Genomic DNA, 25,965 nt, shown 5'->3' with positions numbered 1-25,965 from the left:
AAGTAGCTCACTTAATTTGCAAGTCTAACTTCCAAAACTGTTACATGTGGAAAAGGCCTACAAACAAAGATGTTAAGTATAACAACCTGTGGAAAGGAATGCAGTTGCTAGCTTGTGAAAGGCCTTAAGGATCTCCTTGCAAAGCTTTAAGACGTAAACTCTGACTCTCCATGTTGTGTACACAGGAAGTGATATTGGTTTAAATAACAGGAACATTTCAAGCCAATGTAAACCAGCTTAAAACCAAAATATGAACAACTATTTTTTTTTCTGCTTTGCTTTACTCATTGGGCAAAAAGCAAAATGAAAACTGAGGAACAACCTTGAACTGAGTTCAAGAGAAAAATCATTGTATGCACACATCTCCTGCTGGTGAAAATTCACTTTATATCCTACAGCTATATGGAAAAAATGGAGGACTCAATTAGCCTTTGGTTGATACAAGACTTAACATAATAAAGACAGAAGTCTGACAATTACTTCTAAAAAAGGTACAAAAATCCTCACAGGAGACTTCTGTGCAGAACTCATGCAAGAATCTCTACTCCGCACTTTACTGTTCATACAATCGCACCAGTTGGTAACTTTTGTATGGTTCTATTAAAATGTATTTTACAAATACCTTTGATAATAACCATACTATCTTGACTGAAGTGTTCATACTTGGTTACTTAATGCTCTCAGGTATATTACTTTTTGCAGGAAGCAGAGGGTATGAAACAATACCCTGTTTTGATTTATTTCATTTTCATATTTTAGAATACTTCTGAGAGAAAAATCTACAATCCTTTTTTTTCCCCTGCGCAAATATTTAGGAGAATTTAGTATAATATCCAAACGTTTCTGTCCTTTTACTCTGAAGAACAGAAATATATTCACATATGTTAATATTATAGATTCATATACATAGTTATTTATTATTAATTTATGTACTATATATTATACATATATTAAAAAAATTAACTGATTTTATGGAAGCTGACAAAATTTAACCAAAAGCTATTCTTCTGGTTTTGAGAGGGGAATGGTTTGAGCAGTTTTGCCAGTAGGATGTGTGTTGCCACCACCAGGAAGGTGGGTATAAGTTAATGACAAACTAAGCCACAGAGTATTAAGATAGGGCAGACCTCAAAAGAGATGTACAATGCCTTACGGTGGACAAATGAAGGAAATTAAAGATGAGATGAGGTAAGAAGGCTAATATGAGGAAATCACAAGGAAAGAGCAAATGCTCTTCAGGAATTACAGCTTTATCCTGACTATGGTCCCCAGAAGGACAGGATACAGACCCGCCTCCCTGTATCAGAGCATCTCCTTCTCTCCCCAACAAGAACACTTGCATTCTGAAGTCTGACGTGGAGAATACTCGTTGATTGCCGCTGACATTCCTTGGACTGTCACAAGATAGATCACTCCTGTTGTTTACTCCAGTTCTGACCACTAAAGACAAATTAGCACGTCTGAAAACGTCTTGGCAAAAGGTAGGGGTTAGAGGTATCCACATTTATCTTGTATTATGCTCCAGCACGATTAAATAAAAACATAACCACCTGTTACACTTATTTCAGTGGGAGTATCTATTTTCAATTATAGCATTTACTATCCAGTCTCAAGTATGGCAAGTAACACCATGGTAACATAAACACAGTCGTGGCTGCTTGAGAAAGTTAAATTATAAATAGCAATGTATAGCCCATGAGGTCCTGGAAATAAACCAACTAATCCATAGGCATTTGTTACTATGACATAACATTTCCACTAAAATGTTGTTTGCCTCATCTCAAACCCACTCAGAATAGATTTAGAAGTTCGGCATCACTTGACTCTGAGTGAGTTCATGTTCAGACATGAAAAAAGCAGAGATAGCGGAGAGAACAAGCTATAGCAAAACAGTGGAAAATAAATTAACAGCTCCCCCCATAACAGGCTTTATTGTGCTTCCATTGAAGCTAATGGTAAAAAAAACCCTACAAACTATCCCAAATGTAGAAGAGCCCCCTTAATATATGGAAACATGTTTTTATACTGAATTACCCCTGGGGAAAAAACAAAACAAAACAAAAACCAAAACAAAACCCCAAAAACTTGGCCTTAATTAAGTAGCAAACAGTTTGGAAATGCAAATAAACTTAGCAACCCTCTAAAACATTTGACAGATTTTGGAACTCGGTGCTCTCCTTAGCTTCAGTCCATGTGCAAAGATCCATGGTAACTGAGGGAATACCACGATTCAAGCCCGAGCTCAGTACTCAGAGGGGAGCTGAATTATCAATTGTTTCAGCTTGCTGTATAGTTCCTTATTCTCCGCAAGACTGAGGCAGAGCAAGAGCAGCAGGCTGTTGTTCTGAGCAGCAGCTTTTTGCCAGCTGGCCAGACGCCTGCTGTGGTTGGCTAGGCTGCCTTATTTGGGAGTATGACCAAGGACTCAAAAATGGGAGAAAGAAAAAGAGAATCGGAATTTCTACAAAGTTAGGACTGAAAACTGAGAGCGAAGAGGTTACTGCCAAGTTTTGTGGGGTGAGGACAGCAATCATTTAATTCTACATAGGCTCGAAGATGTGATCATAAATTTGACACAAATCTGGGGCCTTAATATAACCATGTGAAAATGTCTTTAGGTTAGGCAAGAATGCTAAAGATGTAGAGACATCAGCTTGGTTTCTTTCTTGTTAAGAACAACAAATTTGAGAAATTTACATTTTCTCTTTGTTTATAGCCATTCGTTAAAGTCTACTTTTGACTAGACTCATAGAAATCTGGAATGGATTTACTTAGATCAATGGAATGATTTCAGATTTGCACCATGCAACTAAAACGGAATTTAAATTCCCAACATTTCTATTCTAAAAACATGCTGTGTTCTGTCATATATATTTGGTGAAATCTGACATCAGTGACAGAACTCATTGATATTACTACGGTCTAAACTCCACTGCACGATTTTCCTTTCACAGAGCGAAGCAAAAGAAAAGCTGATCCACTGAAGTAAGATTTAAATAAATTTTATATCAATTCTATGCCATAAAAGAAGCAGCCAGGTTACTTGAGACTATAATCATGTGTACATTTCTTCTGTTTCATTTGGCTTATTTCAAGTCACCGCACAATTAATTTATTAAATGAAAGTATTACTTACAGGTCAGCTAATTTGCACTTTCAAAGAAAACACGACAAAATCGGTTGAATAGCTGGATAAATTTCTCAAGCATCTTTCAGAAGGTAAGATTATACATACTACCTTTCTGATAAACACAATTTTTGCCTTCACAGTAGCCTTCATTATTTCTGTAACCTTCCAAGTAACCTGGTGACGCTATATTTTTTATATAATTTATATTTTTTTAATAACTTGTATATAAAATGAGAGCAAAAAGCTGAAAAATGCGTTCAACAACTAGTTGTGCTTTTGGCTGTCATCAGTGAGTGATTGTTAATCAAGCAAATGAGCAACAGTATGTGCTATAGTGGAGTTTCATTATCACATCATTATTTTGTCATGCATTGTAATAATATTTTTACTGAAAAAAAAATCAAACACAGTCATTAACTGGGCAACATGTTAAACCTAATACGACACTTAGTGTGATGAAATGGAAAATAAGGCATACTCAGCATGCTCACAGAAAAGAATTCCCACAGAGGCTAAGTATTCCTAAATCACTTAGGCAAGACTAATCTTAGAATAGACACATACAAACTCCTAAATAGAAACCATGATTTTTCTGGAGAGCATATGAACAAGTCTTTTATTAAATCCAGTCTGCAAACATGCATGCATGTGACTCATGACATGTGACTATTTGTGCTTTAAATTAAGTATGTGCACAAGTTAAGTATACACAAAAGCTAAGAGTATGCCCTGTAAAACCAGCTTCAGAACTGTTAAAGTACAAAGCTAACAGAATCCAAAACTCCTTCAGCATTTTTTGACTGCAAACAGGAAAAAGATGGAAGATATTTTTTATTTCCCAGAAAAGCCATTAAAATGTCATTCCCAATTCGGCACCCTGCATTATACTTTATAAAAATAAAAATAGTATTTTAATACATATCCAAGAATTCAAAGTTGGCTGATCACTTATAACCAGAATTGGGAAGAAATGATGAAGCGAGAAGGAGACGAACAAGACTGAGGCTAGACTAAAAGCATTATACAGAAACACAGGTTAAGTTCCAGTCTAGTTTCCACCACCCACAGACTGTAAACCTATCAGTTAACCCAACTTGAAATCTAAATTCCCTTTTCCTCACTCCTTTTTAAACCTAGTCAATAACCCTGGGGAGCACTTTTCTCTTTGTTTTCTAGACACATGGAGACATTGGTAATTTCACTTAAATACATGCACAATACACCTACGTGAAGCTCTTCAGGTTGCACTGGAGGGCTATCACAGCCAATCTGCGTGAAATGTCATTATTTGCTTTATCTTGGTATCAAAGTACCAAGTCTTACAATATATACTGCTGGTCATGATAGATGCTCTAAGAACCAAGGAAGATAAGGATAAAAATCTAAGGAAAATAATAATTATTTGAAAAAAAAAATATTAATTGACAAATAAGTTTTCCATGAGCAAGGATACAAAGAATTATCCCTCACTCACAATAAGTGAGGATATTTCAATGGTTTGCATGTGTACATCATCTATCTCCATCCTTACCGCATTTAACGGTTGTTTGTGTGTTAGGTTAGACATTCAAGATGGAAAGCCTATATTTCAGCATCCACAACTGACTTGGTCCTGTAAGGACAGCCTGGGGAGCATATTTGTCAGCTCACTAGTCACAAAGAAGAATATCATGAATGAATCATTGTTATATACTATGGGTTTTCCATTACCTGACTAGGCAGTCTTTTGTACAAAAGAACATGACCTCTAACAGATTTTAACAATACAAATGCCTATCAGACTAAAGTGAATGCTCATGAAGGAAAATACAACTTTTAGCCTTTCCTAGTTATTAAAGAAATCCTTCTCTTCCTATACTCTAAAGCGCTTTATATACCTCAAGGGCTAACAATCACCTAACTTTTTTTTTTTTTAAGATGCGCAGTCAGGCAAAAAGCACATGAAAATTGGTACGATTATATTATTTCTAACCTTGCAATTAGACAGATGAGGAAATTAAACAGACTGGGCCAAGGAAAAATGTATGTGACACAGAGTTATCAAACTTCAAGGTGCTCGTACTGGCATCTACATTCATTATTAGGTACATATACAAAAGTCGCCACAATTTCAAAAGTGCTGACCATTCACATCAACTCTTACAAGAACTTCATGCTCTCAGCAACTCAAAGTTCATCCCAAAAAATAAATTTAAAAAAAAAAAAAAACCAAAACAGGAAGCGCTAAGTTTTTAAAAGCCAGTATTGACGTTCTGTGTCTCTCTCCTTCTCTTTTGTTTCCAAACATACATTATGCTTCAAAGACAAACACACTTTGTAGAGTTCTTGATAGCATCAAAGCTCTGTAGAGCGCTTAGAAAACGTCCTAAAACACTGACAAGTTGCATTTTCTTCTCTTGGAAATGTAAAACTGGGCCCTGTATTTTGCCCACAAAGCCTTCAAATCAAACGTGTACTATTATTTGCTATATATATACCTTGGAGAAAACAAGTGTTGACAGGGAGAGAAAGAGCAAGAGCCATGAAGAGAGATGTATGTCAGAGTCTGAAGTTGCTTGCGTAATAATCTAATCCTTTCCACTGAAAGATTTTTTTAATGATTTACACTGAAACTTTAAAGAACAAAGGTTGTCTTGTTTCTTTCACAGCGTTGTACTGAAATGTGCGAACAGAAGTAAAGGAGAAAATTGGGTATTTTTGGTCTTCTATTTGCAGTGGAGTTGAATAAAGATTTGACATCTGCTCTGCATTGCTTTGCTTTTATAGCTCTAGGTGACTACAACTAGTACAGGAAGGTCAAGCTAAAGCACAGTATTTATTTTCTTCCCATGCTAAAACACAGCCCTCACTTGCATCTGTTCATTCTTACAACTAGACTGTGCGTTAAAGGAACATTAAACAGCTGATCTTATTTGGTACTAAAAGTTAACTTCCGGGGCTTTCTCTCACCTACTTTATCTGTTGTATCATTAAAATGATTCTTCCCAGCCCATAAGCTTTAAGGTCAATTTAAGGTCACACTGTACGTAGCAAAGGCCTTGTGATGTGAGTAGACATGACCGCCCACAAAAGACCAGATCCGATCTGCTTGCTAACAACAGTCTTACAAAATAATCTCTTTTGAAGGGTAAAAAGATGTTCATTATAGTGTAAGGAGCTTTTCTAGATCAATAATTAACTCTGGATACTCCTCAGACAAACCTATCAGTGCCTCCGCAGTACTAATTGCAAAAAGCAGGTAAGGCTGGTGATGTTCTCGTAAAGCATATCCAGAAGGAATGATTAACTAGAGTAAAAAGTCCTTTACTTCTCATAGCACTTTAGTATCTTGCAAAGGAATCTGTGTAAGACCATAGATGCATTACAGCTGTTGACAGTTTAAATCAAAGTTGCACAATAAGCCTCCATTTTTGCCGGACAACTTCAGCTCAAAACTGTCAGATAAACTCTTTCAGCAGAGGTCATGGCTATAACATGGTCCAACTATTATTTTATTTCCAAGTAATTAAATTTAATTAAATTTGAAAAGCTGACTGTTCCACCTTATGTTTGCTTATGGTCCTCTTCCTTACAACCAACACACTGCTTTTTCAAATGTTCCATGCATTTACAGATTCCTGAAAACACATTCTGTGGTTATAGCTGGGAAATGAAAACAGCATACAGAATCAATCATTACTTAACCTATCTGAACTAACTGCAGGATGAGTATATGTAGTTTGTCCCGCAGTAGATTAACTGTAGTTAAAAAAATTAATAAATAAATAAAATGTACTTTACACTTTATACCCTACTAAAGGCTTTTCTGTTCTACATGCATATAGTTATGTCTAAATATCATAACACCTGCTAACTCTCAGGGCACAAAAACACTTTCTCAAATGCCTTCATTGAGCTTTAAATCTATCTGAATAAAACAAGTTATAACAAGTACCCTTTGTACACAAAATAGTAGACTATGAAATCTTTTAAAGAAGAAAGGTACACAAGATTCAGAGAATACAAATACTGTTTACACACGTTGTTGAAATAATTTTATGTAAATAATCCACCCTGGGAGAATTCATAATGTTTGAAACAAGAGCTGAACACTGGACATTTTTCCAAAGAAACAAGCACAACACTTCTAAAATTTGTTAATGTTGAAAGGATTTTTTTGTTGTTGAAAAATCAGGATCTACATTTCCGGACATTTTGCAGGTCTCTGCTTGTTTGTATTCATGACAATACAGCTGTTCCTACACACCTCATGCAGGCAGCGCTCCCCACAGATCAAGCTTAGCTTTTATTTAAAGCGTAGAATAGGACCGGTTCCACCAACATCAGCAGAGATGTTTAAGCAGAGCTTAAAATAAAGAACAAAGGAAAGAAAAACCTTTCTTTCCTTTATTAAGAAAATTAGGTAGGACTTTAGGTACTGGCCATACACGTATAGGTCAGAACTAACAGAAATGTTAATGGCCATCCCTGTTTCCATGGGAAAAAACCCTATGACTACTGTACTTTATTTGATGTTCAGCTTTTAAATACATACAACCTAGCGTCACATCTTTATTAGCATTCTACAGCTATAACAACTCCCATTTTCAACAGGATCCAGCAAAAATGTCTTTCCACATATTCCCCTAAAGAATAATCACGTTCCACACAAATCGTAAACTTCACTGTACTTCGCCTCTTCCAAGATAAAAGTTCAGTAACACGCTAACCGATCAGACTTGTTTTACATTTTCAGATAATGGCATCTCAAAAGCACAAAACCATGTAATCCTTCCTGTGAAGGGTGGTGCAATTATGATTTGCAATGAGAACCAAGTCTGAGAATTTTTTAGCATCTCCGCTCTTTTCAATTGCTTGGTGTTCTTTTCACTTGCTTAGGAATGTGTTTTTTAACTGATGATATTTTAAAAGCCACAATGAAGCCTATTATGAGATTCCCTCATATGATGTAACAAACTATTTGCAAGGATGAACTAATGCATGAAAACGCAAGGGGAAAAATAACCAAGAGGCAGGCTCACTCATTAATTGCTGCTGAGATCAAGATCGGTAACATATCCTAAGCAATTACCGCAACAGATTTTACTTGCTTTATGTATTAATGAAAATAAATGGCTTTTTCTAATTTATAAGGTCTCAGTGTCAACAAAAGGACTGAATTTGCGTGCATGCCTCCCAAAATTACCACAAATGAGGTAAAGAATGACTTCTAATTGGCAACCGTATTGGCTTCGTCAACCAATGCTATATTCTGATCTAATTTGCAAAGTTCTTACAGCAATTGTTATTATTCTGCTTAGAAGTTAACATGATATTCCCTTTCTCAAATTATTTTACAGCTGATCAGGCAGCTTTCAACAACATATATGTAACAGTCCTAAATAACTGCCAATAAAAATTCAGTTCAATGAGTTAGCCTCAGCCTTGAATAAGAACTGTAGCGTGGTGCCACAGCATCTCAGCAAGCACTCTTGGAACAACCTGTCTCTCCTGGTGCTTATGGACAAGGAATAAAGGCACACCTCTGACTCCTGCATCCTAGCTCAAAATACACAAGAACAGTTAAGTCTGCAGCAATCGATATTTCTTAGGAAATGTTTTATTTGCAAGAAAGCATTTAGCCTCCAAGCTGATAGGCATACCCAAATATTTACGAGAGTTTTGTTTGTATTTTCTCTAATAAGGGAATCAATGAAAGAATGCCTCAAGAACACGATCTGCAGTAGCTAATGAAGACCAGCTATGCAGAATCTCCTATCCACAGCAATGCCAGAAACTCTTCAAATCTGGAGATAGCATTGCTGTTATACAGGGACATCTACCTGTTTTAATTTAACACTTCTCTAGAGATAAATTTAGGTCCCAGTGTCAGCCAGTGTGGTACTAATTGCTATACTGCTGTGCATATTTATCTAACAGCAGAAGTAATGACTTCTAGTTACTACTGGACATTACACAACACTTTAATGCACATTTTTTTCACATTACACACAAAATCTGATCACAGAAGACTGGGTACAGGTGCTTGGCTGACATAGTTAACACTTCATTTTGCCTCCTGTGCCTGATTATTTTCACAGGAATAACATGGGAAGCCCCTCCGGTTTTAGAGACAACATACCACCACAGACTAAATGAAGATGGAATTCTTTCTCATTCATGTTGTGAGATTTCTATGCATGGATAACTGTAAGTCAGTGCTAAAAAAGAAAACTGCTCAAGGACATGCTTTTGAATGTATGTATAAAGTGCACAGGCCAAAAGCCAGAAGTTTCAAAAAGTGGAAAAAACAGAATTGTAAAGTCTGAGTAAGGAAAATAGCACAAAAAGGGAAGCCAGGCAGCTGTGTAAGAACAACTGCATTTTTCACATACCTGTTGAATCCTACAGCCTCAAAAATACTTAGGTGCTTAACTCCCAGGAATGTCAATGCAAGTCAGGTACCTAACTGAACGCAAGTGCCATTGTAGATCAGGGCCCAGCATCCCAATCCTGTGAGAAACTGGATCTCCTTTGGAAAGTCATTTCCATCAAAGCCCACCGAAGTTCAGAGTGACTTAGCACCTTGCAGAAGGCAGTCTGGGCCTCTTAGAGCCAAAATGCTCTTGGTTTTTGAAGGGTGAGCATTGCCTGATGATGTTCTCCTAATGACTGTGTAACACATCATCTTCTTATTCTACATAGATGCCAAAAATATCATGCATTCTCAGTAGTTAACGTGCAACTAAATGTAAAATAAGGTAACAACACCTTCATACACAGTAGGAAACGTCACAAAGATGAACCACGATGAGAAATACAGTACAGGACATTTTCAGTACGTAAACAGTATAACAAAAATAAGATATCTGCTAATTTCATAATTTTATCCTAGTTCATTTTATAATGAATAATGAAATTAATGCTAAATAGCAGACATGTTCTAGGTCCCTCATTAAGGCATCTCAGATGCAGTTCTTGGATTAAATAATGGATGATTCAACGTAAGAGAAACTATAAAATGCATTAGTATCTTGACTAACTCTTAACATTCTAGAGAATAAAATACTTCCAACGCTGCCTTCTGCCTCACCATGCATCAGCCGTTTCTGTTTTGGGAGATTTTTGAACTCTTCGCTACCTGGAAATCTTGTTTAACAATAATTTTTCAAAATAAATTAGATCTGCTCCCTTCTGATGACATAATGAACTGTTATTAACTAAGTGTGGCAGTCCGAGGACATCAGGAACTGGCTTGGATAAAATGTTGCCTATGTTAGGATAATACAATAAACAAATAAAATTACGTATTAAAATAATAATGCCATCCAGTATCACAGCATACTACATAACTCGGTTGGAAACAGAGCAGAATTAAACCTGTGCCTGTTTACCTACACATATGTGGTGGTTTTAGGTCCTGCTTCCAGAAGAAGGAATTTCCCGAGCAGCCTGAGTAAATATTTGGCAGTTTAAATTCTCAGTTTTAAAACACTGTTAATTTGCCAAATCTGAAGAGACAGACAAAAAGACCATTGAAATGACTACTCTACCAAACTCGTGAGGACTCCACTACACATATTGCAAAAAAAAAAAACCAAAACGACAGAATTGTGCAGCAAAACACTCACCTGGTTGTATTTAAGCAAAAACTGCGTAAATTAGTTTGCGAAGTAAATGTATTTGGTTAGAACCCTGCGGGAGAGGGGTGGAGAAGGGGCACATCCCGCCTGGGAGCACGACGCCCTCCCGCCCACCGCCCGCAGCGTGCGCTGCAGCCCCCGGCACCGGAGCGGCCCCGGGACCGGAGCCCCCGCCCGCGGGCAGAGCGCCCCCCTAGCGGCCGCGGGGAGGGAGGGCGCCCCCTGGCGGCGTCGCCCGCAGGAAACGGGAAACTTTGAGGGCGGCTGGGCGCAGGATGCGCGCTGCGAGTGCAGCCGCCCCGCGTAGGGCGCGCGTCCGAGAGAGGGCTTGTTCCCCGGCCCCCGCAATGTCCTCTTCTATAGCGCAAAGGGCTAAATGAAACAACAGCTACCTTGTTTTATACGTGCGAGACACTACTAACCAGAAAGGCCCATCTCATTTACCTGCGCCGTCGGGTCTTCAGGCGCCTCCCGCACCTACAAACCAGCTCTGCCCATACGCACAAGTAGCTACACAGCACGTGTATTGCATGTAGGTATCACTCTCTTACTTACAACAATGAGCAGGTAAGATAAAAACATAAGAAGATAAACAAAAACATAATGTTCCTAACACAGAGTCCAGAACACCTACCAAGAGCAGTTTGACTTTCAATCACTTATTTAAATGACAAAAAAAAAAGTTTTACTGATAAATTATCACCAATCTACCCTACCTGTGCTAGAGTTCCAGGCCACTGTCATCTGCAAGGGTATTTTAAGCAAAGGTGAAGATATATTTGGAATCTGGGTTTTGGACAAACGCTTTATCAGAGGATTTCAGCACAAAGCATTCCCTTGCAAATATGCTTACGAGTCTTCTTAAAAGTCTGGTTGGAAAATCTTTATAGCCCATACTTTGACGACACAATGGTTTTGATACACTTAAGTTACCTTCTTTCCCGCAGGATTCCCTTATTTTCCAATAAAAACATTCCTCCCTAACCAATCATCTCCGACTAAGTTCATTACCCGAAGAAAAAATATTCAGTAAAACAAACACAGGCTCAGCTCGCCCTGCAAGAGAAAACCCTTGGTAAGTAAGAGCCTCACCGTGAGCAGCGGCGGAGCTTACCTCTTCAACTGTCAGCGGCATACAGATCCGGTACTCCTTCATGAGCATATTCCTGCTGCCTCGGTGCGGACCAGCAAACTGGGAGAAAAGTGGTTATTTCTGCACGATGATCACGACGAAAACCAATCACGGGAGAAAAAAAAAAAAAAAAAATCAAGCCTCTTGACAATGTCTCCACAAGAGTAACGCAACCATCCAGGAAGGCTGAGCCAGCAAGAAGAAAAACCAACACAACTGCTCCTTTCTTCCAGTTCTTCCTCCTCCAGCCTGCGATCCCGGGAATTTCACACCGGCTCGCACCGATAAACGCTACTGAGCCTCCAACGCTATCGCCACAGCCGAAGACATCCGTCGGAAGTGTACGAACCCGGCAGCCTCTCGCCGCTGTGTCAAGACATGCCTGGGGCGGCGGAAAGAACAAACGAACCCGAAATGTGCCTTTCGCCACCGCCGGCAGCACGGCAGGGCAGCCGAGATGCCGCTTTCCAAGACAAAGCCTTTTAATAACGTTTCTTTTCCCCAGACGCGGCTCCCAGCTCCCCACCGCAACGCGGCTGCGGCCGCCGCGGCTCCCGCTGGCGCTCGGGGGGCGGGGGGATCCGGTGGCCGCGGGTTCCCCGGCGCAGCCGCGGGCGCGATGGAGCAGCCGCGGGCGCGGAGCGGCGGCCCCGGCTGACATCAGAGGGGCGGCGGGAAGGGGGGAGGAGGCGGGAAGGGGAAGGGGAGGGGGGGCGACAGCCGCCCTCTTTAAACAGAGCGAGGTGGCCGGTGCGGGGAGCTCGGGTTTCGCTACCCGGGAAGGGGACACCGGTAGGACTCAGGCGGGAGAAACCGCGATTCCAGTTAATTGTACCGCGAAGACTTCTCGATTTGGGGGAAGTTTATTGCCCTGTGTGTGACAACGCACCTTGCCAAACGTTTACAAGCCGGGGTAAGGAGAGGCCGGCCGGCCCCGGGGCTCCCGGCAGCAGCCCGGACAGCGGGCGGCGAGCACGGGAGAGAACACAGGATGTGAAGGCCTCGCCCATTTCCCTTCTGGTCAGCCCTTCGTTATCAGCCAGCAGATTTTGCAACACAAATAAAAAAGTCTGTGGGGTTTTTTTTTTTGCGTATCGGCTATTCACTTTCAAATGCCACACAGAAAGTTCGGTGAAAAAGTGCCTCCTTCCTACTGGAACAATAAAGCCAGAACCGGTTTAGGATGCCCTTTTAAAAATTATTATTATTATTGCTACTTACTAGGCCATTTGTTAGTTAAATCGTTTTTTAATATGCTTGGGTTTTGCGTTTGCCACAGAAATTGACACATTAGTAACTGCAACTTGCTATGCGCAGGAGCCCAATTCTGAAACTGGCTGGGAAACGGTTACAGAACCTCAGGTAAAACAAAACGTTCCCCGTGCTGTTTCCCCTGCCTTCCAAACGGCTTAAAGCATGTAGCACAGAGAAGCACTGTGACAGTCATATGAAAATACAAGGCACTGTACAGCTAATGGTAAAGCATACATCCGCATTTGCAAAAATAAAAGTGATTAAATACCATATTTGGGACAATTAAAGATAAATTCAAGTCTACAATGAAAATGTCTGTTTCATAACAAGAAAGAGCAAAAAAACCCCTCACAATTTCATGGTTCTGAATGTACATTTCAAAGCGATGTATATCATTTTTAGCCCAGAGAGGACACAGTGCCATCTCCTGGAGCTAACAACGTAACTTTTCCATTCCATTGCAATAATGGCACAATATTTCACACACCCTGCCTTTCCAGTGAAGTGCAGACACCTACACAAAGAAACAGAAAATGTGGGAGCTCTGTTAATAGTCTGGGTTTTCAGCTGAGGTATGAACAATGTGGTTAATGAGACTTCTATCTCAAATCTGACAACAGCTTTTTATAAATATCCAAACTGTAGCTATAATTCATAATGTTGGTAGTATATATTCCTGAAGCATCTACGCAAATAGCCAAGACAAGGCAATATCTGTCATATTACCTATAGATGACAGATAATTCAAATTCAGATCTAAACCATCTACTTCAATTTTAAGTTATTTGCTAGTGGTTTCATTAATTGGGAACAACATCTCAGGAGTTCTGCTGAAAAGCAGTGTAAAAAAAAAAAAAGTTCTTTGCATAGGATACTACTCAATTACAGGCAAAGACATTGATTTCCATAAAAACAGGAGAAAGACCTAAACAAGTTTATCTTTCAACATAAACCAAACTTTATAGCTCTGTTTAAAATAACAAAGTATGCAGATCTATGCAGCATGTCAAATCCAGAAGCTACTTAAAATGGAAACCAAAATTAATCCCTATACCTACAGCAAAATATTCTTCAGTGACCACACACTCATTGCCAGAGGCATAGCTCGGTCTTTTGCTGTTTGCATACACGAGGAAAAAAAAGTGACCCTAACAATATTCTTTACAAGTCCCTACTATGGCTGTGGTGCCGGGACTCTCTACAAAGCACGCTCATCAAATGCTTTCTAGGGGACGTGCTGAGAGAGAAAACTTCCAGCTCCAGCTAGGCAGGAAGTTTCTGCCAAGCATGCTCTCCTCAATTTTGGTTCTTTGTTTTCTGTGAATTCTCAGAAACTTACTCTTACGCCTGCAACACACTCTCTATGATCAGGTGTAAAAATAAGACATTTTCCACTCGTCTTTCATTTTTTATCTGGGGAAAAAAAAAAACCCATGTTAAATCATGCTGAACATTAACTCCAGATAGATTTGTGTCAGCAAAATAGCGCTTTATAATAAGAGACAGTAAGAGTCAAGCTATTTCTTCAGTTATTTTACTAAGGACTTTGAATAAGAATTCAGGGGTTTTCTTTTGAGCCATTTTGGAAGTCTACATTGGAGGCAAAAGCTGCCTCCTCATCTCCCCGCATACCCATGTAGGTAAAGGAAGACGCCAGTTGCAATATGTGTTAATTGTCTTCTCCTTTCATTCACTGTCTGAACCAAAATTACTGTGGATGGGAATACATTCAATTAGATTAGTATCCGACTTTTAACTTTCCTGAAAGTCATCACTCCCTATCCATCCACTGTAAAATCATACCAATATTACAATGAGCTAAAAGAATGAGATTTTACAATTCAAAACAAATAGCTAAAGCTCTGTAAAAATTTGTAGATGGCCAGAGTTAGGAAAGAACAACTCTCACATGATACATGCATGCATTTTCAGTACTTAGGCCAATTAATAGCTAAAAATGATTAAAGGTAATGAATAAATTATGTTACTGGACTTTTAAAATCAAGTTTGAGTTCAAACAGAGAGTGACTCAGAGTCCATGGTTTGTGCTGTGCTAATTGGAAAGCATGTATCGGATGCAATTGCAAAATACAGTATTATAGCTCTGAGTTCACTTAACTGAATTACCCTGGATTTACATCAGCGTAGCAGATGTAGTAACTCAGCCTTAATTCTGTAAACAAAAGACTTAAAACAGTTATCCTAAATACTCCTTTGCCACATTAAAGCATTGTTACGTATGCAGTATAGTCACAAAATGTAACACAAAATGTAATTTCATGGTAACTTATTTTTTTTCTGGGAGTCCTAAATGCCATCCAAAGATAGGGCATTCACTGAGCATTATTTCCTTCTGGGTTGTTTACTCGCAAGCATGTGTGAGTTTCTCTCAATTTCTCCAGTGAATGAAACTTTTGTAGTGTATGGAATTCTGCAGTGGAACAGGAGAAGATGGCAAACCACAAGCGTCATACCAACATCTCATGACAACGTATCAAACATCTGGATGGTGCAACTGTCTAAAATCAGGATTCTTGTGCTCTTGAAAATCATTACGTCTCCTACCTTTTTCCCACCTCTCCAGCAATGCAGGATTAAGCAGCTCAAGGCTGGAACTTGATATACATTGAAATCACCACGGTGAAATCACCAGCTACTACACGCACGTCCTCCACTGAGGCCATACCGTGGCACAGCCTGCCACGTCAACATGGCGTGGGCCTCTCAAAACGTGGGGAAATAGCATAAAACCACGATCCTACTGATCCCCTCCGCCCTATGGTCATACCAAGGTCTCAAGCTCTTGACACACAAGCTACGGGTAACACCGTGGCTATGGCAACTGTGCCGAAAACCCGTGCCTCCCGCGGAGGCGGGAAGCCAGAGGCCACCCTGAGGGCTGTCACGGGGCTCCATGAGAAGTCACCGCCCCACCATCTGCCACCTTCCTGGGTGCCGGGGTGGGGGGGTCCCCTCAGCCCGGGACACGGCTCCGAGCAAGCCAGGCCAGGGCGTTGCGCCGAGCGTCACGGCCCGGCCCGCTTCCCTGAGAGGCGGCCACACCTTCCCGCGGAACCGGGCCCGCCCTGGGTCCTGAAGCGGCCGGAGGTGCCTCCAGCAGCGCCTGTTTGGCGCAGCGCGGGGGCCTTGCGCGGGGCTGCCCCGGCCGTGCCTGCGCTCGGAGCCCGGCTGCTTCCGGTGTGTGTTCGCCGGGGGGGGGGGGACGCGGAGCGGAGCCGGAGAGATGGCGGAGGGCGGCGCGGAGCGGGCCGATGGCCGGATCGTGAAAATGGAGGTGGATTACAGCGCGACGGTGGACCAGCGGCTGCCCGAGTGCGAGCGGCTGGCGCAGGTGAGGCGGAGGGGGGGAAAGCCCGGCGGTGCGGATGGGCTGAGTCATGGCGTGGGGCGCGCTAGGCCGCGCTCGGGGAGGCGGCCCGGTGGCGGGGAGGCGTGGGGCGCGACGTGCAGCCACCTCTTGTCACCCGATCCGGTGCTGAGGGGTCCGGGGCTCGGGCCCTCCCGTGTCGTGTTGGGGAAGGGGAGAAGCAGGGGCTGCTCTGCCATTTCATTGGCGGCGTATGGAAGCGGGGGCGGGCGGGGAGCGAGGGGGACGAGAGGGGATGTCAGGGTGCAGCCTCGAGGATAAGGGGACAGGAGGGCCCGAGTCCAACCAGAAGGGACGTGGCTTTTCCTTGCTGCCACTCTCCGCGGGCAGGGCGGCTGGGCAGACACCTAGGCGCTTGTTCCTCCTTGCGCCGAAGCTGCCTTGGTGTAATTGATGCCGTGTCGGGTCAGACAGGCAGCGCTTTGCATCCTCCTGACTCAGTTATGCCCGGGCCCCAACAGAGGGGACTGGAGAGCCGGAGCCACGGCAGGCTGGTAGGCTGCCTGGCATCTGCTGAGCAAAGCTGTGCTTGCACTCAGCCCTAGACTACCACAGAATGTCTTGAAGGGATCGCAGAGGTAATATGTGTATGGTGTATCTTAAGGTTTCTTTTATGGGCTTGTTCCATAGTGTAGAGATTCTTACGCGCCTCAGAACAGACAGATTGGATCTGCTGTTCTGTTCTTTCCCAGTAGGATGACACCTGATTCTTCACATGCTGCAAATGCTTTGCTTGACCCATGTGTCTTGTTGTGATAGACACGTTGTCGGATTCTGAAGGCAGTAGCCTTAAAATAAGTAAACAGCATCTTACACTAGCTGAACACTGTATTGTATGGGAGTAGGCACAGGTGTTCTGTCCCACGGACGCAGCTCTGCGTAGGTATGGACACCATGACCATGTCTCATTGCTGCATAGCATGTAAATTTTGCAGCAATAAAAGCACATCCTTAACAAACCGTTGCATATGGTTTAAAAGATTTCAGTAGGGTAGGTATGTTTTAGAAAGAGATTCAATTTTCTTTTTTTTTTTTTTTTTTTGCTATTAATTTTCTAGTTTCTGACCTTTTTTTGTAGCCCCATATTTGCCACAGGCTGTTAGAAATTCTCCTATTTAAATATTTATTTTACAAGGTATTTGCTAGTAATTGTGACCTAGGACTAAAAGTACATTGCGGTATCTTTAACTCCTCCAAACAAAGGCAAATAGAGTTCTCAAAACCCCCAAATCAGGACTATTATAATTCCATGCTTAGATTGTAAAGCATGTAGTTTATGCTTTCTGTAATGTGCTGTAATTAAGTTATGATGAATGTGAATGAAAATAACAGCAAAACAATTTTTTGGCCAAGCATGTATCTTTTTCACTTACAGCTTTGTTTTGGCTAGGAAAGAAATCAGTCCTCTGTCGAGCTTGGTGAAGGTGAGCTAACCAAACCTGTCTGAAATTTGCTAGGTTTCTTGCTCAAGACAGACAATTTATAGCACTGATTGGGCAAAAATGGAACTGGTACCTTTCCAGTTTCATCTGTGTGTAGAACCATGCATTTAAAGTTAGTGCTATATATGTTTCTTTTTTAAAGAAATAAAATAGTTAAAATGAGTGTAGAGGCTAATCTGTTTTTTACTTAGGTGAGAATTAGAGCTACTCTTAATTTAAACTGAGTTGTATTCTTCACTCATGGTGATAATTCTTTCCCTGTCACATTAGGAGGGAAGATTGCAAGAGGTCATTGAAAACCTTCTCTCCTTGGAAAAGCAAACACGAACGGTAAGTAGTGTATGGGGCGCAACATTAATGCTGGGTTTTCCTACACACCCCCTTGTTCCAGTGCATTAAAGCCGTGAAGGGAATTGGAGTATCGGTCTTTTGTTGTTCTTTGCTTTAAAAAGAGAATCAATGATGCTAGAATTTTTTCCCTTTGCATAACAGAAGTGCAAGTGATAGAGGTCTGCAGGTTGTTTCTCCCATCATTAATATGTTGTTTCGTTTGTTACAGGCATCTGACATGGTCTCCACATCCCGTATCTTAGTAGCTATAGTGAAAATGTGTTACGAAGCTAAAGACTGGGATGCTCTTAATGAAAATATTATTCTTCTATCAAAGAGAAGAAGTCAGTTAAAACAGGTAACTTTAATCCTTTGAAGCAAAAAATACAATTATATTTGGAGCTGTATTATGTATCTGATTCCCTCTTGTGTGTAGGGACTTTCCTGTCTTTGTCGCACCTGCCTGAACATATTATTAGCTTCTCCTGACATTTTTTGGTAGACGTATGAAGGCCAATAATGAAACTGATGTCTGGAATAACTCTGTCTTCACCTTGTGCCTGAGCAACATGTGGTCCAGCTTGCCATTCTTGGCAACACAGCTGTGACTTTTCTGCTTTCAGTGCGTACCAGTGCTTTTGGATGGTAGTTCATCTTTACACTCTTCTACAGTCTGTATTGTAGACATATTCTTAATTTTTTGTGTTCACGTGAGGTGTACATTAAACACAGTTATTGCAATTTATTGCGATCAAATAAGGTGTATGCTTTACGTGCTTGCTTTTGAAACTGTCATACTCTGGAATTCAGTTTTGTGTGGGAAATCGGCTGTCGGGATAGCTGAAAGCACTTGCATTTAAGAAGATACAAAGTTTATTGCACTCTGTGTTTAGTTTGACTTAATTAGAAGTCAGCAACAGGTAATTTTAATGGCATCATTGCTTTAGGAAGAAAAGGTTACAATGTGCAGAAACATTAGAAGTTTGTCTACAAGTAGAGTACAGTTTAGTTCTCTAACTTGCACAAACTGTGAATGAAGATTTGGATCATTTCAGCTGAATTTTCTTCTTGATTAAGAAGTTTCTAGAAGTTTCACTCTGTGTTTTTTATTATTTTATTTTATTTTTTTTTTTAGAATTAGATATTTTAATAATAACAGCTTTGTCAATGTTGTTACCAGAAGAACATATTCCAATACCTGTGCTTGCCACTGAAGAATGCTGGCTTATTAGTGCCTTTTTGGGAACATGCAAAGGTGGAGAAGCATCAGTCAGGACTAATTACACGTCTTCCTCCCCTTCCTCAAAAATCTACAGGTGCCCTAAAGAGAAGGGCTAGTGCACGCACTTAAGAGAAGATGTACCTTCCCTTTGGCCACGCAGGTCTTAGCGCAAACAAATAAGTTTTGTCAGTCCACGTGAGAGTCGTGTGGATTTGGCAGAAGAGGACTACTAGTTTTCAACAGAGAACCACATGGGATGAATTATTTGGAATATAATTGGAAAAACTGAGTTGAAGAAAATGATAGAACAGCATCGCATTTGACTTCTAGCATCAGTCGCTAGCGTCATTTTACACATTTTAATGAATCAGAGTGGTTAGATGTATCTTGCACACTTTTTGTTGCAATGGGTCTCTTTAGTTTGATATTGAACTATTTAGTACTCATCTCTGAGTGTTACAGTTTGAATGCTTTTGAGAAATCTAAAAACACAGTGTCTGTTTCTTTTCTGTTATTGTACTAGGCAGTTGCTAAAATGGTCCAGCAGTGCTGCACTTACGTTGAAGACATCACAGACTTACCAGTCAAACTGCGCTTAATTGACACGTTGCGTATGGTGACAGAAGGAAAAGTAAGATTTTGTTTTAAGACTGAATATCTAAAAGGTAGAATAAAAATGTTCACCTTCTTTAAAAGCATAGCTTCTTAACGTTATTTTTAATCCTGTTCAAATAAGAGCAAAAGTGTATTTTTAAATTAACCTGAGAAGTCAAGTAGTGTATTTCTTTTCAAAAGACTGCAAATGTTTTCCAGATTTCATATTTAAGTAAGTTGCTGAAACACTGGTCATATTTCCATGACGTAGATATTTGGTTGTATTATTAATATAATTAATAATACATTTCAGAGTACTAAAATGTCATTTATTTTTCACTTGTTAAAATGTTATGTATTTGAATTTGTTAGAGAAATGGGCAGGTTTAGTTTAATTTCTCCTGTGCTTAGGAAGGTGTTACATACTGTTGCATTAACCAGAAGGTGATATTAAAGAATTATACCAAGTTAATTATTTCCATAATATTCCTTTTGCTTGAAGAAAATAAATAATTCTGAATTAAGGCAAATTTGTATTACTTTTTTATGGCTTTTGTCTGTTCAAAGTGTAGTGTAAATTGTTAGTAATCAAGTATTGACGATTTCTGGCCGGTTAGGAGTAAGTGAAATAATGCAAATAGTAGTACTTAGTATACATTAACCGTTGAAGTCTTCATATCTGTTTCAATATATTTTAGCAAAGTATTTAGTACTTCATTCACAGTGCACATCCTTCTATGTGCTTAAAGAATGGTAGATGAATTTAGACATAATTTTTTAGATTAATTTGGTCCAAATACTTCTGGTCTGTCAACTGTCCAACATATTTTATTTGTGTATGTTGTGGATAGTATCGGTATAGTGTATGGATACCCAAGGAATTAACTGATCGTATGAAAACATCAAATACATGTCTTAGTAGGGTTGTGGTTTTAGAGTTTGCACTGTTCTTTAAAAAATTCTGATGTTTAAACTACTGCTTCTGATTCCAGATATATGTGGAAATTGAACGTGCTCGCCTGACAAAGACACTTGCAACAATAAAAGAACAGAATGGTGAAGTGAAAGAGGCTGCCTCTATTCTGCAAGAATTGCAGGTAATATGCCTTGTAACTCAAAATTGTGTCAGCAATAAAAATTAATTCTGACTGCTCTTAGATTATTGTCCAGAAACTTCATCGGGTACATCTGCAGAAATGCCTGGAATGAGATTAACTGTTATTAGTGAAAGTGCAATTCAGTTTTAACTGCTTTTGTTAGTCTCATGGTAAGGTAACATAGAATATTTCCCATTTGGAAAACAGAGTTCAGTTCTCTAGGTAGTGCACTGAGTTTAGCGGATTCCTCCAGTGTAAGTGAGGGCTGTAATTTCAAATTGAATAACCTTTTATCCATTTTCACTTGCTCTGGAATAGCTGTTTTTTCTGTTGTGTTGTTTTGTTTTTCCCTCCGACAACCTCCCACTCTTCTTGCACAGTTAAGACTTCACTTGATTTGACTATAACAGTGTTAAATAGTTACATTTTTATTTTAGGTGGAAACCTATGGTTCAATGGAAAAGAAAGAACGTGTAGAATTTATCTTGGAGCAGATGAGACTCTGTCTAGCTGTAAAAGACTATATTCGGACTCAAATTATCAGCAAAAAAATAAATACAAAATTTTTTCAAGAAGAAAACACAGAAGTAAGTCATTGGAGGATTTCTCCCCCTCCCTATTTTAATCTGACATACTTCTCTTCAGGTCCAAGTGTATTTGAATCCCTCTGTTTTCTGGGATCCATTTGGATTTCATTCACGGAGCTGTATTAATTTTACTGTTTGATACTGTTTCAGAAACTAAAGTTGAAATACTACAACTTAATGATCCAGCTGGACCAACATGAAGGCTCCTACCTCTCCATCTGTAAGCACTACAGAGCCATTTATGACACTCCATGTATCCAGGCTGAAAGTGAAAAGTGGCAGCAGGTAAAAAAAAACATTGCTTACAAAATGTCTGTATCTTCCTGTGGCAAATACCTATTTAATTACCAGATCAATTTACAGCAGATTAAATAGCTCATCATTCTTTTGTTCTTTTTTTTTTTTTAATAGCTATATCAACAAATTGATTAGTTGAAAACAGGTACAATAAAGCTGATTTCAAATGAATATTTTTAACTGACATCTTCATTATATTGTCTTTGAAGTGCTTGGAATGTCTTGTGTGCTTTATATAAGTGCAGAAATTACAAACAGCTGTGCAAGTGTGGTCTAAATGATACAGTTGTGTATGCAGAACAGACTTTACATATTTGAAAATACTTTTTTCATGTATTTATTTTAAATACTAGAATTTTAGTTAACCTGAATCAATTTAAATGTACCACTGTGAATGAGGATTCATTTCTGCAAGATGACATCAATTTCACCTTAACTTCTTAATATGCTGGACTTGAGCCTTTAACATGTTAAACTCTAAGCTCTGCGAGGAGTGTTTTTAATTCCTCTGTTTGGTTATGGGAAAAAACCACACTCTTTCCTCTTTAACAGGCACTGAAGAGCGTTGTTCTTTATGTTATTCTTTCACCTTACGATAATGAACAGTCGGATTTGGTGCACAGAATTAGTAGTGACAAAAAGCTAGAAGAAATCCCGAAGTATAAGTAAGTATTCTTTCTAATAAACCACTCCTAGTTAAAAACAAAGTGTCTCCAACTAGTTGTGCAAGTGAAATTATTTACATTGAGTCTGCTGTAAGCATCTCAAAATGTAATGCCGTATGAAAACTACTGCAAAATTTTCATGATTGTGCAAGTTCTACATTAAAATAAATGTATCTTTATAAGAGAAAGATCTTCATTAGAAACACAGTCTGACTTGAGCTGCCTTCTGATAGCATGAAGTATTAGGGTATATTCATGAAGATCAATGAATATTAACGGTAATAAAATTAAAACATTCAAAATTATTTATTTGATCTATTTAAGTATGAAATGAGCCTTATTAATACAGGATTGTAAATCAACTTTACTAAACCATTTAGAGACCTCCTAAAACTATTTACCACCATGGAACTGATGCGATGGACTGCCCTAGTTGAAGAATACGGGAAAGAACTGAGAGAAGGATCCCTTGACAGTCCTGCAACTGATGTTTTTGGCTGCACAGAGGAAGGTGAAAAGAGATGGAAAGATTTAAAGAATAGAGTTGTGGAACATGTAAGTATGGCTGTCTTTAAGCATTAGCTATGTATTCAGTGACTCAACTAAATATGCTTTTTGCTTGCCGTATTTTAGTTACAAAGAGAAACAAAAAAACTATCTAGTAAAACAGCAGATAAGTTGCCTTTTCCATTGTGTCATATTTTCAACATTTTATTTGCTCATGTATCTTTATTCTAGATGGGTATCCGGCACAGTTGCCGGAAAGCTCTCAAATTGTGAGATTTAGCATTCACATTTCAATAGAGCAGAAACTTGAAAGTCTTGCTTTCTATTAAATTCCTAGTCAGTTGATTTCATTACTTAATAATTTGTCATGAGGAGACTTTTATACCCTTTAAAAGCAAAAGAACAGTTTGTTCAGAGCTCCCTCACGTACCTTATCCCGGACTGCCGTTAGAGCACTGCACCTCCTCATCTGTTTTTAACCTTGACCGTTATATTTTTGCAGCCTGCTTTCCATTATTTTTTGCACATAACCCTCTACTCTGAACACTTCTATTCCAGAATATTAGAATAATGGCTAAATATTATACCAGAATTACAATGAAGAGAATGGCACAGCTCCTGGATCTGTCCGTTGATGTAAGTGTTTCTTTGCTTGTCCTTCTTTGATAAAGGGCGTGGAAGTGTATGCGTGCATGTGTTTGTGGCAGAAATGTAAGTATTTAGCAGACTAACGTACTCTTTTAATTTGAACAAGTTCTCTTTCTAGCTTAAAAAGCTTTGTAGCTGATGCCATAGATCATAATTGTATTGTTCTACAGACAATACAGAAAGATGTGGCATTGTAGAAATACACCACTGGGAACACAGTTCTCAGGGTTTACACTTATGTGTTTATAAATGTTCATGGATATAGGATCTGTCATTGTATCTTGATATATCTGTCTTTGTATTATCCTTGCATCTCTCCTAGCTTCATCCTTGGTATAATTCCCCTGTTTGTGTTCCTAGGGCTTTTCAGCTCTTGCCAGGAAGAACAAAGTGTGCTGTAGAGATAAGCAGAGAGGATTAAGTGAACTTCAGTTCATTGGGTTCTTTTTGTGAGAAGTAGTCTAAAAGTCTGTTGGGAGTAATAGTATTAATCCAAATATTTGTCACTTTATTAATCAATACAGAGACTTGAGTGTATTTTCATGCCTTTATGGGAGTTAGCAAACTATTTTTTAATCCAAGCAGAACTCAATGTCGTGACGCATATGTCCACAAGGCAAAAGCTGCTTTTAAAAATTAATTTATATTCAAGATCTCATTTAAATGCTGGAGCTTCTTGTGTTGTGTTTCAGTCTTAAAAAGCTCTTGTCAATGGATGATTAAAACTGACTGAAGATACAGGGTTTCTCACCTTTAAATATCCCTGTTTATAGATGGTTGCACTTTGGGAACATGGGGTGGAGTAGTCTTCCTGTCATTCCCCTCTGTGTTTTCAAAAGCTTTCCAAAGAGATTCATACATCGTGGCACATTGGTATTTCAAGTACAAATGAAAAGCTTTACCCTACTGTCTTTTAATTAAATCTGCTCTTTTCCACAAACTTGGAATAAACCTCCTTTGACAGTGGTCAGTAAGTTACATGGATTTTCTTACGCCTTTCTTGTCAGCAGGCTTGTTCTGGTATCTCTGTGGCCAAGTACTCCAATGTGTAAAAGTCTGCTGTAATATATTAAACTCTTAATTTCATGAAAGATAATCAGATACAGGTCAAATGAAAAAATAAGTTTTTGAATAGATGGTGCTGGTAGCTTGTAGTGCCAACATGTGTAGTATTAAAGAATTGTGTGGTTTTTTAAGTACAGTATTACTACAGCTGTATTTCTGCGAAGTATGAAGAAAACCTTGTTCCCTGTGCTTTAATGCTGTTTGTGAGGAATACAGATGCTTTGTAGCTAAAAATGCTGTTTTCTTGACTTAGTGCTGTTTGTCTTTGCAGGAATCGGAGGAGTTCCTGTCTAACCTGGTAGTTAATAAGACCATCTTTGCTAAAGTAGACAGGCTGGCAGGAATTATCAATTTTCAGAGGCCTAAGGACCCAAACAATATACTCAATGACTGGTCTCACAAGCTCAACTCACTAATGGCCCTAGTTAACAAAACCACGCATCTCATTGCCAAAGAGGAGATGATACATAACCTGCAGTAAGGTGCCTCAGTAATATCAGTGCTTTTAAAGAAGGCATTAAATCTTCATAATAGAGACTATTATTACAGTGTGTATATGGTTTGTTTTCTCCCTGTCAAGCCTTCCTGGTCTAAAATTTAGAACATAATTCTGAAATTCCTGTTAAGTTCCCTTGATTATTCATTCAGTTGTTAAATGTTTTTGCTACAATTGGTGAAAGAACATAATAAAACTGTATTGCCTGTATAATAGTACTCTTGTGATTTCTTCTTTTCCATATATACCTTTATCTCTCTAACACATAATTCTGCAGTTATTTTGTTACAGGACTATTTTTGAGGCTGTGATTGAGAGGATATACTGTAAATAATAAAATCCTAGGGTTTTACAGTACCATGCATTGAGGTAACTTAAAATGGTAATATTGTTATGTCAAGATACTGTTAGAACAAAATTTTGGAGGTTCATGCTTAAAGAATAATGCTATTTCTTGTAATTTGGGACTACAGATAGACTTTATTAATT

General features: G+C 39.3%; 2 protein-coding genes across 2 annotated transcripts in view; one reads left to right on the top strand and one right to left on the bottom strand.

Annotated features, from left to right (window-relative positions):
* The window catches only part of PITPNC1 (phosphatidylinositol transfer protein cytoplasmic 1), an 84,100-nt gene extending 71,636 nt beyond the window's left edge, over positions 1 to 12,464 (bottom strand). Inside the window, 1 exon segment of the mRNA XM_086762474.1 lies at positions 11,867 to 12,464. Coding sequence (XP_086618600.1) covers positions 11,867 to 11,914 — 48 coding nt within the window. The 5' untranslated portion in view covers positions 11,915 to 12,464.
* A 3,869-nt stretch (positions 12,465 to 16,333) lies between these two features.
* PSMD12 (proteasome 26S subunit, non-ATPase 12) lies at positions 16,334 to 25,694 on the top strand. Its single transcript, XM_086762360.1, has 11 exons — positions 16,334 to 16,490; positions 18,239 to 18,298; positions 18,528 to 18,656; positions 20,044 to 20,151; positions 21,107 to 21,211; positions 21,649 to 21,798; positions 21,949 to 22,083; positions 22,648 to 22,760; positions 23,141 to 23,315; positions 23,826 to 23,903; positions 25,252 to 25,694. The coding sequence occupies exons 1-11, from the start codon at positions 16,383 to 16,385 to the stop codon at positions 25,459 to 25,461; spliced, it is 1,371 nt and encodes a 456-aa protein (XP_086618486.1). The 5' UTR covers positions 16,334 to 16,382; the 3' UTR covers positions 25,462 to 25,694.
* The last annotated feature ends 271 nt before the right edge of the window (positions 25,695 to 25,965 follow it).

Source organism: Chlamydotis macqueenii, chromosome 18, assembly GCF_036417535.1.
Source record: "Chlamydotis macqueenii isolate bChlMac1 chromosome 18, bChlMac1.mat, whole genome shotgun sequence".
In the NCBI taxonomy this organism is placed as follows: domain Eukaryota; kingdom Metazoa; phylum Chordata; class Aves; order Otidiformes; family Otididae; genus Chlamydotis; species Chlamydotis macqueenii.
This window is presented reverse-complemented; position numbering and strand designations above follow the sequence as displayed.